Consider the following 12207-nt stretch of genomic DNA (forward strand, 5'->3'; position numbering starts at 1 on the left):
GAATTTAATTCACTTTCACATTACAAGTGCACCCTGATATACTTATAAAACCACAAACAACGTTGTTCCGGGTGAGCGCGTTAAATCTTTAAACAACAGTTTGAAGTTGCCCTCCCTTCTTGTCCTTGATCAGACTTCATCCACAGTTTCACACTTGGTATCGCAATCCGACAGCTAATCTGGCTTAAACTCCATTCATTTTGAAAGCCTCTCACCGACAGCTGAAAGCCTCATTTACAGTATTCTGCAAAAAATCAGACCAAGCCTCCATGGAGTTTTGAAAATTGAAAAAAGAGGAAACTGCAAAATCTATTCATGAGACTCGAACAGTTAGTTTGGTTCCCACCAGGGTGAAACTCAAGTATAATACCCCAGGGGGCACTGCAGCTGCTGTCCTGATCACGGATTAAAGAGTAACTGGAACATACAGAAGTTGCTGAAAAATGACTTTGGCGATAAATATCCAGGCAAAGTAAAGAGACTGGGTATGTCCGCAACCGAGAATAAAGGACAGAGAGTCAGGGAACACACGTTAATCTTTAGAACGTTTATAAAAAGAAACACAAAACTTAGGGACATCAATTATACAGACCCAAAATCACTTACAAACTTAAAATGGTTCAGCAGCTTCAGTGAATTGTGGGTGGCCCTTAAAAGAGCTGTTGGGGTTTGAATGTGTGTTTTTCTCAGTACAATGTGGTGTCTCACTTGGAGCTAGTGTACTTGGTCACCGCCTTTGTACCCTCCGACACGGCGTGCTTGGCCAACTCCCCGGGCAGCAGCAGCCGCACGGCGGTCTGGATCTCCCGGGAGCTGATGGTGCTGCGCTTGTTGTAATGGGCCAGGCGGGAAGCCTCCCCCGCGATACGCTCGAAAATATCGTTGACGAACGAGTTCATGATGCCCATGGCCTTGGAGGAGATGCCGGTGTCGGGGTGAACCTGCTTCATCACTTTGTAGATGTAGATGGAGTAACTTTCTTTCCTGGATCGTTTCCTTTTCTTGCTGCCTTTGCCTGGCGCCTTCTTGATGATTTTCTTCGCGCCCTTCTTGGAAGTTGGCTGCGCTTTCTGCTCATCAGCCACAGTGACGGTCACTTTCAGACACAGAAAAAACAGGGCCCGGAGCTCACTTTTTACAGCCTGACGGCGTCAGCAATGCTAATGAAGGATGGGGGAAAGCCTTGTTCCTGATTGGGTAGTTTACAACAATGTCAATAATGACATTTAGTCTCTCTCCGAATGGTTGGTGTGGGACACAATGAGGATCTGTCAGGATCTGCAACGAAATGTGAAACGCAAACCAAAATTTTATACATGGATCAAACTCCGAACTCACTCTAAATTGAACTGATTATTGTCATTTAATGATATTTTGAACACAGTACCTGTGAGATTTTAATTGTGACAATGTGTTTTATTCTGTTCATGACAATCTTTTGTGTGTAAAATATTATTTTGTTTCATCACTATCCGAGATTTCCTTATTACGCTGTGAGCAACATTGTACTGTTAAGACATTCAGGTTTACTGAGGGACACTTTGCAAAGATTGACAGATATTCGGCAATGTGAAAATGGGAGTGCAGTTATAGGTCTGTCTGTTTATGCAGTGTGAAAGATTATTATTCTCTCACAATCTATTCCTGTCATACAGTCATAGAGATGTCCAACATGTTAACAGACCCTAGGGTCCACCTCGTCCATAGCAACCAGATATCCTAGATTAATCTAGTCCCACTTGCCAGCATTAGGTACATATCCCTCTAAACCTTTCCTTTTCATATACTCATCAAGAAGCCTTTTAAATGTTGTAGTTTTATCAGCCTCCGCCACTTCTTATGGCTTTCAATCCATAAACACACCACTCAGTGTGTGTGTAAATGTTGCCCCTTCAATTCCTTTTAAATCTTTCTCCTCTCACCTTAAACCTACATCCTCTAGTTTTGGATTCTTCTACCCTGGGGAGAAGATATTGATTGCTCACCTTATCCACATCCCTCATAATTTTATAAATATCGATAAGGTCTCCACTCAGTCTCCAACACACCAAGGAAATATAAAACTGCTGATTCAGGAATAAATAAAGAACTGCCTATTCAGTCTCTCCCTACAGCTCAAACTCTCCACCCATGAAAACATCCTTGTAAACCATTTCTAAACCGTTTCAAGTTTAACAACATCTTTCATATAGCAAGGTGAGACCAGAAGTGAATGCAGTATTCCAAAAGTGGCCGAACCTGTGTTTTGTGCAGCCACATGACCTCCCAATCTATACACTCAATGCACTGACCAATCAAACACCTTCCTCACTGCCCTGTCTACCTATAATTCCACTTTGAAGGAGCTATGAACCTGCACTCCAAGGCCTCTTGGTTTGGCAACACTTCCCTGGAGCTTACCATTACATGTGCATGTCCTGCCCTGACTTTCCCTCAACTTGTAGCACCTCATTTTTCAAGATTAAGCTCCAGTTGCCACTCCCTGGCCCATTGGTCCTTTTGGTCAAGGTCCCATTGTAGTTTGAGGTCATAGAGTCACACAGTAATACTGTATGGACAAAGGCTCTTGAACCCAAACAGGTTCATGCTGACCATGGTGCCCACTCAGCGAGTTCCAATTGCCCGCATTTGGTCCATCTCCCTCTAAACTCTTCCCATCCATGTACCTATTCAAATATTTTATTAGATGTTGCTATTGTACCTGCCTCAACCACTTCCTCTGGCAGCCTATTCCACATGTGCACCATTCTCTGCATGAAGAAGTTGCCCCTCAGGATCTTCTTAAATCCTTGCCCTCTCACCTGAAACCTATGTCCTCTAGTTTTCAATTCCCCATCCCTGGGCAAAAAACACTATATGCATTTATCATATCTATGCCCCTCATGATTTTATACACCTCAATAAGGTCACACCTCATTCTCCTATGTTCCAAGAAATTCTGATCAACCTCTCCCTGTAACTCAGGCCCACCAGTCCTGTGTAAATCTTCTTTGAATGCTTTCCAGTTGAACTATGTCTTTTCTGTAACCGGGCAACCAAAACTGTACACAATACTCCAAGTGTGGTCTCACCGCCGACTGAGACAACTGTCATATAATGTCCCAAGTCCTATACTCAATGCCTTAATCAATGAAGGCTCACATGCCAAATGCCTTTTTCAGGACCTTATCCACCTGTGACGCTGCTTTCAACGAACTATGTACTTGTACTCCTCGGTCCCTCTGTTTCACAACACTCCTCAGGACCTTACCATTTACTGAATAAGGCCTACTTTGGTTTGACTTTCCACAGTGCAACACCTCACGCTTATCTGTATTGAATTGCATTTTCCAATCCTCAGCCCACTTCCCCATCTGATCAAGATCCCTCTAATTTTTGATAACATTCCTCACTATCAATGATACCTTCGAATTTTGCATCATCCGCAAATTTACTAATCATGCCTTGTGCATTCATATCCGGAACATTTACGTTAATAACAAACAACAAAGGTCACAGCACCGACCCTTGTGGCACACCACAAGTCACAGGCCTCCAGTCCAAGAAACAACCTTCAACCATCACCCTCTGCTTCCAACCATCAAGCCAATTTTTAATCCAATTAGCTCGCTTTCCCTGGATCCCATGCAACCTAACATTAGGACATAGAACAATACAGCACAGTACAGGCCCTTCGGCCCACAATGTTGTGCCAAACATTTACCCTAATCCTAAGGTCTATCTAACCTCCACCCCCACTTTATACTATCATCCATATGCCTGTCTAATAGCCGATTAAATGCCCCGAATGAGGCCGACTCCACTACCCTCTCCGGCAATGCATTCCACACCCCGACCACTCTCTGTGTAAAAAGCCTACCTCTGATATCTCCCCTATATCTATCTCCAATCACTTTAAAACTATGCCCCCTCGTAATAGCTACCTCCACCCGAGGAAAAAGTCTCTGGCTGTCCACTCTATCTCTCCCTCTGATCATTTTGTATACCTCTATCAAGTCACCTGTCAACCTTTGTCATTCTAAAGAGAAAAGCCTTAGCTGTCTCAACCTTTCCTCATAAGACCTTCCCTCCATTCCAGGCAACATCCTGGTAAATCTCCCCTGCACCTTTTCCAATGCTTCCACATCTTTTCTGTAATAAGACGACCGGAACTGGACACAAAAATCCAGATGTGGCCCAACCAGGATTTTGTATAGCTGGGTCATAACTTCACGGCTCTTGAACTCAATCCCTCTATTAACGAAAACGAACACACTGTACGCCTTCTTAACAACTCTATCCACCTGCGTGGCAGCTTTCAGGAAACTGTGGACATGAACCCCAAGATCCCACTGCTCCTCCACACTGCCAAGAATCTTTCCGTTAACCCTGTATTCTGCTTTCAAGTTTGTCCTTCCAAAATGAATCACCTCACACTTTTCAGGGTTAAACGCCATCTGCCACTTCTCACCCCAGCTCTGCACCCAATCAATGTTCCTTTGTAACCTCGAGCAGCCCTCCGCACTATCCACAACTCGACCCACCTTTGTATCGTCCGCGAACTTACGAAACCACCCTTCCACTCCTTCATCCAAATCATTTACGAAAATCATAAATAGAAGAGGACCCAGAACAGATCCTTGTGGTACACCACTCGTAACCGAGCAGCATTTTGAATATTTTCTGTGCACTACCACCCTTTGTCTTCTAAGAGTCAGCCAATTCTGAATCCAACCTGCCACATTTCCCCCCTATCCCATGCCTCCTTACCTTCTGCATGAGCCTACCATGGGGAACCTTATCAAACGCCTTACTTAAATCCATGGAAACCATTTCCACTGCTCTACCTTCATCTACGTGTTTGGTCACCTCTTCAAAGAATTCAATAAGGTTTGTGAGGCATGATCTACCCCTCACAAATCCATGCTGACGATCACGAATCAAACTGTGCCTTTCCAAGTGATCATAAATCCTATCTCTCAGACCCCTTACCAATAACTTGCCCACCACTGACATAAAACTGACTGGCCTGTAATTTCTGGGGTTATCCCTATTCCCTTTTTTGAATAAGGGAATGACGTTTGCCTCTCTCCAATCTTCTGGCACTATACTCGTGGACAGTGAGGACGAAAAGATCATCGCCAAAGGCCCTGCGATCTCTTCCCTCGCTTCCCACAGAATCCTTGGATAAATCCCATCAGGCCTGGGCGACTTATCTATCTTCAAGTTCCTCAAAATTCCCAGTACATCTTCCTTACTAACATCGACTTCCTCTAGCCTACCAGCCTGTTTCACACTGTCCTCCTCCACAACCAAATCCCTCTCAGTTGTGAATACCAAAGAAAAGTATTCATTAAGGACCTCTCCTATCTCTTTAGGTTCCGTGCACAAATTCCCTTTACAATCCTCGATCGGCCCTATCCTTTCTCTGGTCATTCCAGCAGTGACCCTTACCTCCCACATCCTGCAAGAGGAGCATGTAACTGCCCTAGCTTTGATTCCCTCTACTCTAGATTTCCAGAAGAATAATAAAAAAAAAGCCTTACCTTAGCCAATGCCCGAATATATTAGTTCCTACCTGGTTCATGTTCTCTGCAGACACACTCGCTCCTCCAAACAAGAGGCTGCTGCTGCACGAGGTAAGTTTTTAAAAAGGAAAAGAAAAATCTTACCTTCCCGTCAGCACCCTCGCACACACTCCCGCTGCTCCCAACCTTATTACGAGCCTGCCATGCAGGACCTTGTCAAAGGCCTTACTAAAGTCCATATAGACAACATCCACAGCCCTACCCTCATCTATCCAATTGGTTACCTCTTCAAAAAGCTTTAAAAGATTGGTCAGGCATGACTTCCCACGCACAAATGCATGCTGACTATTTCTAATCAGATCTTGACTGTCCAAATGTTGGTTGACCCTGTCCCTCAGTATCCTCTGCAATAACCTGCCTACCACTGATATCAGGCTCACTGGCCTGTAGTTCCCTGGCTTGTCTTTGCTATCTTTCTTAAAGAACAGAACAACATTAGCCACCCTCCAGTCTTCCTGAACTTCACCAGTGGCTACACATAAAGCAAAAATCTCTGCAAGGGCCTCTGCACTTTCTTGCCTAGCTGTCCACAACATCCGAGAATGGCACAGATAATTCATCCACCTGAAGGCTGCAAACACCACCTCTATGGTAATATGTATGCGGTCCAAAATATCTTCACTTCTTTCCCTTATTTCCTTGGCATCCACGATTCTATCCTCAGTAAACATGGAGGAGAAATAACCATTAAAAATCCCCATTTCCTGGGGCTCTATACGTAGGCTGCCATGCTGATTTTTAAGGGGACCTATTCTCTCCCTAGCTTCCCTTTTACTCTTAATATAGCTATAGAACTGCTTGGGATTATCTTTAACCTTATCTGCCAGATCCATCTCATTCCCTCTTTTTGCTCTTTTGATTTCCCTCTTAAGTATGCTCCGACACTTTTTATTGTTATCCAGGGATTCACTTAAGCCCAATAGCTTAAAACCAATGTATGGCTTCTTTTTTGTTTTCCTGACCAGAGCCTCAATATCCCTCAATAACTCAGCTCACCTTCTTTTCTCATGTATGTCAATTTCTGTTGTTCAAATGCATGACGTTATTAGTCTGTACCGTTCAGTTTGTTCTATGTGAATGCGTGAGTGCAGTTCTCAATCTATGCCTGTTTCTACTAGGAGAATGCTTGAGTCTTGTTACCAGTCCCTACATGTCCATTCTGCTGTATCAACATAAGAGTGCAGTAATTAATCTGAACCAATCAATTTCTGCTCCGTCAATATGTAGATTTAGTTATTAAACTTGTTGTTTCTGCTGGGCAGATGTGAGTGTAATTATCACACTGTAGCTGGGAGATTTTGTTCTGTGAATATTTTTGTGCAGTTATCACACTGTGCCAGTTTTAACTTTGTGAAAATGAGAGTGTGGTTCTAAATCTGTAACTGTCAGATTTTCCTTGGTGAGTTTGTTTGTACAATTATCAGTCTATCCCTGAAATATTCTGGTGTGTGAATGCATAATTGGAGTTATCATTCTGTCCCTATCAGTCTTTGCTATGTGAATATATGAGTGTTTCTTCCTAATTTGTCCCTGTCAGTTTCCGGTCATGTGAAAACGATAACTAATTTGCCAATCTGGTTATGTTTATTTGTGCTCTGTGAATGTTTGGCAGCAGTTATCATTCTGTACCTGTCAGGTTATGCTTGATGAATAACTTTTCAGTCTATCCATGGCAGTTTCTGTTGTAAGAATGTCAGAGTTTAGTTATCACTCTGTTGCTGCCAGGCTCTGCTACGTGAATGTTTGATTGCTTTTATCAGTCTTTCCCTTCAGTTTCTTTGATGTGCGCATGTGAGTTTGGTTATCAATTTGTACCTGCCATTTTCTGGTATGTGAATATGAGAGTTCGAATGTCAAACAGTACCTGTCAGCTTCTGCTGTGTCAATATTTGAGCGCAGTTATCAATCTGTTCCCGACAGTTTCTGATACGCAAAGGATGGGAGTATAGTTATCTATCTGTACCTGCTAGTTTCAGCTATGAAAATACATGAACGCAGTTACCAATCTATGCCTGTCAGTTTCCGCTATGTTAACATGTGAGTTGAGTTATCAATCTGTGCCTGTGAATTCCTGCTCTGTGAATATAGGACTGTCATTATCAGTGTCTATCTCAAAGTGTCCGTTATGTGAATATGTGAATTTAGTTATTGATCCATACCTGTCAGTTTGTCATGTGAATCTGTGATTGTTGTCATCAATGTGCCAGTGTCAGTTTCTGTAATTCAAATGGGTGACTGTAGTCATTAACCTGCCCCTTTCAGTTTCTGCTATGTTAATATGTGAGTGTAGTTATCCATCTATGCCTGTCAGTTCCCGCTATGTAAATATATAACTGTCATCATCAGTGTTTACCTGTCAGTCTCTGCTACGTGACTGAGAGTTCAGTAATTAATCTATACCTGACAATTTGTTAGGTTTATGCGTGTCAGTTAATATTCTGTGAAACTGGGAGAGTTATCATTAGTTTGTTCCTGTCAGTTTCTGTATTGTGAATACGAGAGTGCAGTTATCAATTTTTTCTCAGACAGTCACTGCTATGTGAATGTGAGAGTGTATTTACTAATCTGTCCCTGTCAGATTTTGTGCTGCAAATATGACAGTGTAGTTGTTAGTCAGTACCTGTCATTTTCTGTGACATGAATGTTTGTATAGTTATGATTCTCTCCCTGCCAATTTATGCAATGTGAACATGAGCCTTATATCAATCTGTACCTATCAGTTTTTGTTTTAAGCTCTGTGACTGAGTGTCATTTTCAATCTCTATAGTTTCTGCTATTACAATATTTGAGTTTAGTTATCGATCTCATGGTAGTTTCTGCCAGGTGACTATTTGAGCACAATTATCAATCTGTAACTGACACTTTCTGATATGCAAATATGGAAGTGCAGTTGTCAGCCTGTTCCTGTTGGTATGTGCAATGTAAATAAGGGAGTGTAGTTATCTGTCAAGTTTCTGTCATGTCAACCTGTGAGTGTCATGAATCTGTCCCTGAAAGTTACTGTAATATGAATGTGTGACTGTAGTTATCAACCTGTCCCTGTCATTTTCTGCCGTGGGGAGAAGATGACTGTAGTTATCAACCTGTTCCTGTAAATTTCTGGTATGTGGGAACCTGAGTATATTTATCATTCTCTTCCTGTCAGTTTCTCTTCAGTGAATATGTTTCTGAAATGATCAGTCTGTCCATGACACTGTTTTGCTACATGAGTGTTTAGTTAGCAATCTGTATCCAGCAGTTTCAGTTATGAGAGTCTGAAAGAGTAGTTATTATGGTTTTTAATCCATACAGATCAGGTACTCAAATACTCAAAAGTTTCCTACTATGTCTGTACTCAATATCAACTTCATATATGTTCATTGTAACGATGTAACAGCTTGATCTATTTGAATACTTTGATTGTAACTTTAAAAATGGCCTTGTTTAACATGCATTCAATGCAGTTATTGAGTGCATATTTGTGAAGGAGATTCAATCTATCCCTTTTCAAATGCTGTGAATGACAATAGGCTTTCAAAAATGAACTTTCCTGGAACTGTGCTAGTTTAGAGAGAAAAAATAAACATGATACATTTATATTTTGTTGGTGGTGTTTGACCCTTGGATTGAATGTATATCTCTGGAAATTGAACTCAATGCAAGTCTTACTCAATCAGCTCTGTGACCATGGAAAGGACATTCTCTGCTCTGACAGTGCAAACATACCTGTTGTTTGGTAAGAGCAGCTGGTCACACTTGGTGCTGTACCACGGAAATATTACATTATCTTGGCCCATCAAATATTTGTCTGGAAAAAGACAAAAGAGAATTCTCCTATAAATCAACATCCAAGTTTGAAAATATCAATACTGATTAGTGCAAAATTTAGTCAATACTCATGTTAATGCCTTGTTTTAAAGCTAGCAATTTGAACAGAGAAGGGTCTGGTTCCATAATTACCCTGAGCTCCTCCTCGTCGCATTCTTTTTTGAGAAATTCTAAAACAATTTACTAAGATACAAAACTAACCGACACCTGTACGGTTCCATGAATGGAATGCTTACACAGTGCAATACCCAGCTCCCAATGCACTAACTAATGAAGGGAAAAACAACAGGCACTATTTCAAATATTTTACTTGAGCCTCTTAACCCAGCGACTACTACATTTATCCTTTACAGGATTAGCATATTTGCATAAAGTGCTTTCACGATTCAATGCCAATTCGCAACAAACAACGTGAAACAGAAGCTAAACGATGATCTTCCATCAGTGTTCAGAGAATCAAAAACCAGAAGAATGACCCCCAGCAGCTTCTTGCCGCTGTGTCTCCCTCAGCAGGCCCACACACAGCCCGAGAAAGGCCTCTCTCTCTCTCCTCTCACCCCCGCCCAGGCCGCTCACTCCAACTTCCAGGACCTGTTGCGGCCCCGTTCGGCCTCTTCCAAACAGTCCCCAGTTCTCCCTGAAGTGAGCCCGAATCAATGCCGCTGTCGGAACCCCGCTCTGTGTCCCAGACTCACATCTCGATGCGCTGCTGGAAGGAGCTTGCTGTTCCCTCGCTCCCCTGGGCGCTGGTCTCTCCATTGCGGTCTGTTTCAAACAAACCTCTTCCACTCACTGAGGAAATGCTCCTCAATGGCAGCGCTGGGAGAGATCCTCACGCATGCGCTCCTCCAGTCAGCACCAAGGTTTCTTCAGGTGGGGAAAAAGGCCAGCATCGAGCATGCGCCGTTTTCCCAATGATTCCCAGAAACAAACATGAATGGGTCATTCGGAGATAACAAGGTGTAGAGCCGGATGAACACAGCAGGCCAAGCTGCATCATAGGAGCCGGAAGGCTGACGTTTCGGGTCTAGACCCTTCATCAGAAATGGGGGAGGGGAAGGGGATTCTGAAATAAATAGGGAGAGAGGGGGAGGCGGCGAAGCGATCCCCTGAAGTTTGTCTGGAGGGAGGAGGGTAACTTCTTCAGGGTAGGCATCCTTAGAATAGGCTTCCCCAATTCCCTTTACTCCCAGTTTGAGCAAAGCGGCTGGGGGCTGTGGGAGAAAGGGCAGAGAACGTTACAAGCTGGAGCATTGGCTTTGATGAAGCTCCAATGGAGCTCATTCCCGGGTCACGTTAATAGCTGCCTCCCTCCGGCTCTCTCACAATCTGATGGGGAAGCGGAGAAGCTGACGGCCATTCGGCCCTATTAATGACTCCACCGTTCAATAACATCACGTCTGATCCCACGTTAACTGCAGTATTCGATCCTGCTGTCCTTCGTCTCATATTAACTCTGTCAAAGTAACATACAGAGCGAGGGAATAAATGGGACATTCTTCCGAAGGCAGAATGTAACTGTTGGAGGGAGTCTTGCGGTGCAGTGGTAGTGTCCCTATTTATGGGTCAGGTGGACCGTGCTAAAGTCATACTCGGACCAGAGGTGTGTAATCGCATCTCTGGAACTCGCTGTACATACCAGTTTGGAGTAGATGACTGATTTTATTCTCAGCATGCTGCAGACAGAAACCTTGTGATGAACGGGGTACCGCAACGAAAGACCCAGCTGTTTTTTGTTTACTTACTCCTGGGACGTGGATGTCGCTGCCTGTCCCAGCATTGGTTGCCCATCCCTCATGGCTCCACTTGAGAAGGTGATGCTGAGCCGCCTTCGAGAACAGTTGTAGTCCACGGACTGCCCACAACGCCGCAAGCAGGCACTTCCGGGGTCTTGATCCAGCGACAGTGAAGGAAAAGGGATATATTTCTAAGTTCGGATGGTGGGTGACTTGGAGGAGAACTTGTCCGATTTCAAGGCGGTGTTCCTCCACATCAGCTGCCCAAATCCTTTTAAATTGATGGATTCGTGAGTATGGAAGATGCTCTTTTTTACGATTTACAAAATTGTCGTTTAAGAGGGCTATTCAACACAGTTTTTGATCCACGGAAGAGGTGTACAAATTGAGAAGAAAAAGAACTTGAAAGAAAAAACGCCCCTGAAGTTGGGGACCAGTTCAAAATCAGGAAAGAAAGGGAGAAATGTTTTGATTACGAAGGAGAAAATGAGGAAAAGAGTAAGCTTGCAGAAGTCATTGAAAAACTAACTGTTAATATGTTGATAAATATGAAAAAGGAAAATAGAGATAAAACTAGGTTGGTACACTCAAATATACGTCACTTACAATCAAAAAAGAGGGGAATCCATTGTGCGGAATTAAAGAAATGGTTATCCAACTGAATACTTACTGTTGTTCTATGTTTACAAATAAGGAAGGAAAAAACACACGAGGAATGTTAAGGAAAACGGAGTTTAGGGAGAGGGAGCAACTGAATCAAATCAGTATTATTCAGGAAATTATGTTTTGAAAATTGATAATATTGAAGGCTGGGAAATACCAGAGACTGATAATTTATGTCCCAGAGCACTTAACACAGTAGCCTTAGAAATGGCGGATGTATTGCTGGTCTTGCTCCAAACCTCTATACGCGCTACAATAAATTGCAAAGATTAGAGGGTAGCTAATGTAAGCAATCTATTTGAAAAGGAAGGTAGAGGAAAAAACTTGGAATTTTAGACCAGACAACCTGCAGGAAAAGAAATGATTTTATTGAAGATAATTTGGATAAAAAGTCAGGATCAGGCAGAGACAGCATGTATTTGAAAGGCCTGTTC

At 42.9% G+C, this 12207-nt stretch overlaps 2 protein-coding genes across 2 annotated transcripts in view; both read right to left on the bottom strand.

The window, feature by feature from the left end:
- The window catches only part of LOC125488154 (histone H2B 7-like), a 10739-nt gene extending 1385 nt beyond the window's left edge, over positions 1-9354 (bottom strand). The window contains exon 1 of the mRNA XM_048621069.1: positions 9273-9354. The gene's annotated coding sequence lies outside the window, so the exon portion shown is untranslated. The remainder of the gene's footprint in view (positions 1-9272) is intronic.
- On the bottom strand, positions 270-10090 carry LOC125488159 (histone H2B 1/2). Its single transcript, XM_048621079.1, has 3 exons — positions 10070-10090; positions 9273-9354; positions 270-1278 (listed from the first exon to the last, which is right to left on the bottom strand). The coding sequence occupies exon 3, from the start codon at positions 948-950 to the stop codon at positions 705-707; it is 246 nt and encodes an 81-aa protein (XP_048477036.1). The 5' UTR covers positions 951-1278; positions 9273-9354; positions 10070-10090; the 3' UTR covers positions 270-704.
- Positions 10091-12207: the final 2117 nt, after the last annotated feature.

The sequence above is a fragment of the Rhincodon typus genome, unplaced genomic scaffold (assembly GCF_021869965.1).
Source record: "Rhincodon typus isolate 14 unplaced genomic scaffold, sRhiTyp1.1 hic_rhity00000051, whole genome shotgun sequence".
Taxonomy (NCBI): Eukaryota; Metazoa; Chordata; class Chondrichthyes; order Orectolobiformes; family Rhincodontidae; genus Rhincodon; species Rhincodon typus.

What these genes read in the sequence shown, in the direction of transcription:
- LOC125488159 (XM_048621079.1), bottom strand. Translation starts at nt 950, where the DNA reads ATGAAGCAGGTTCACCCCGACACCGGCATCTCCTCCAAGGCCATGGGC.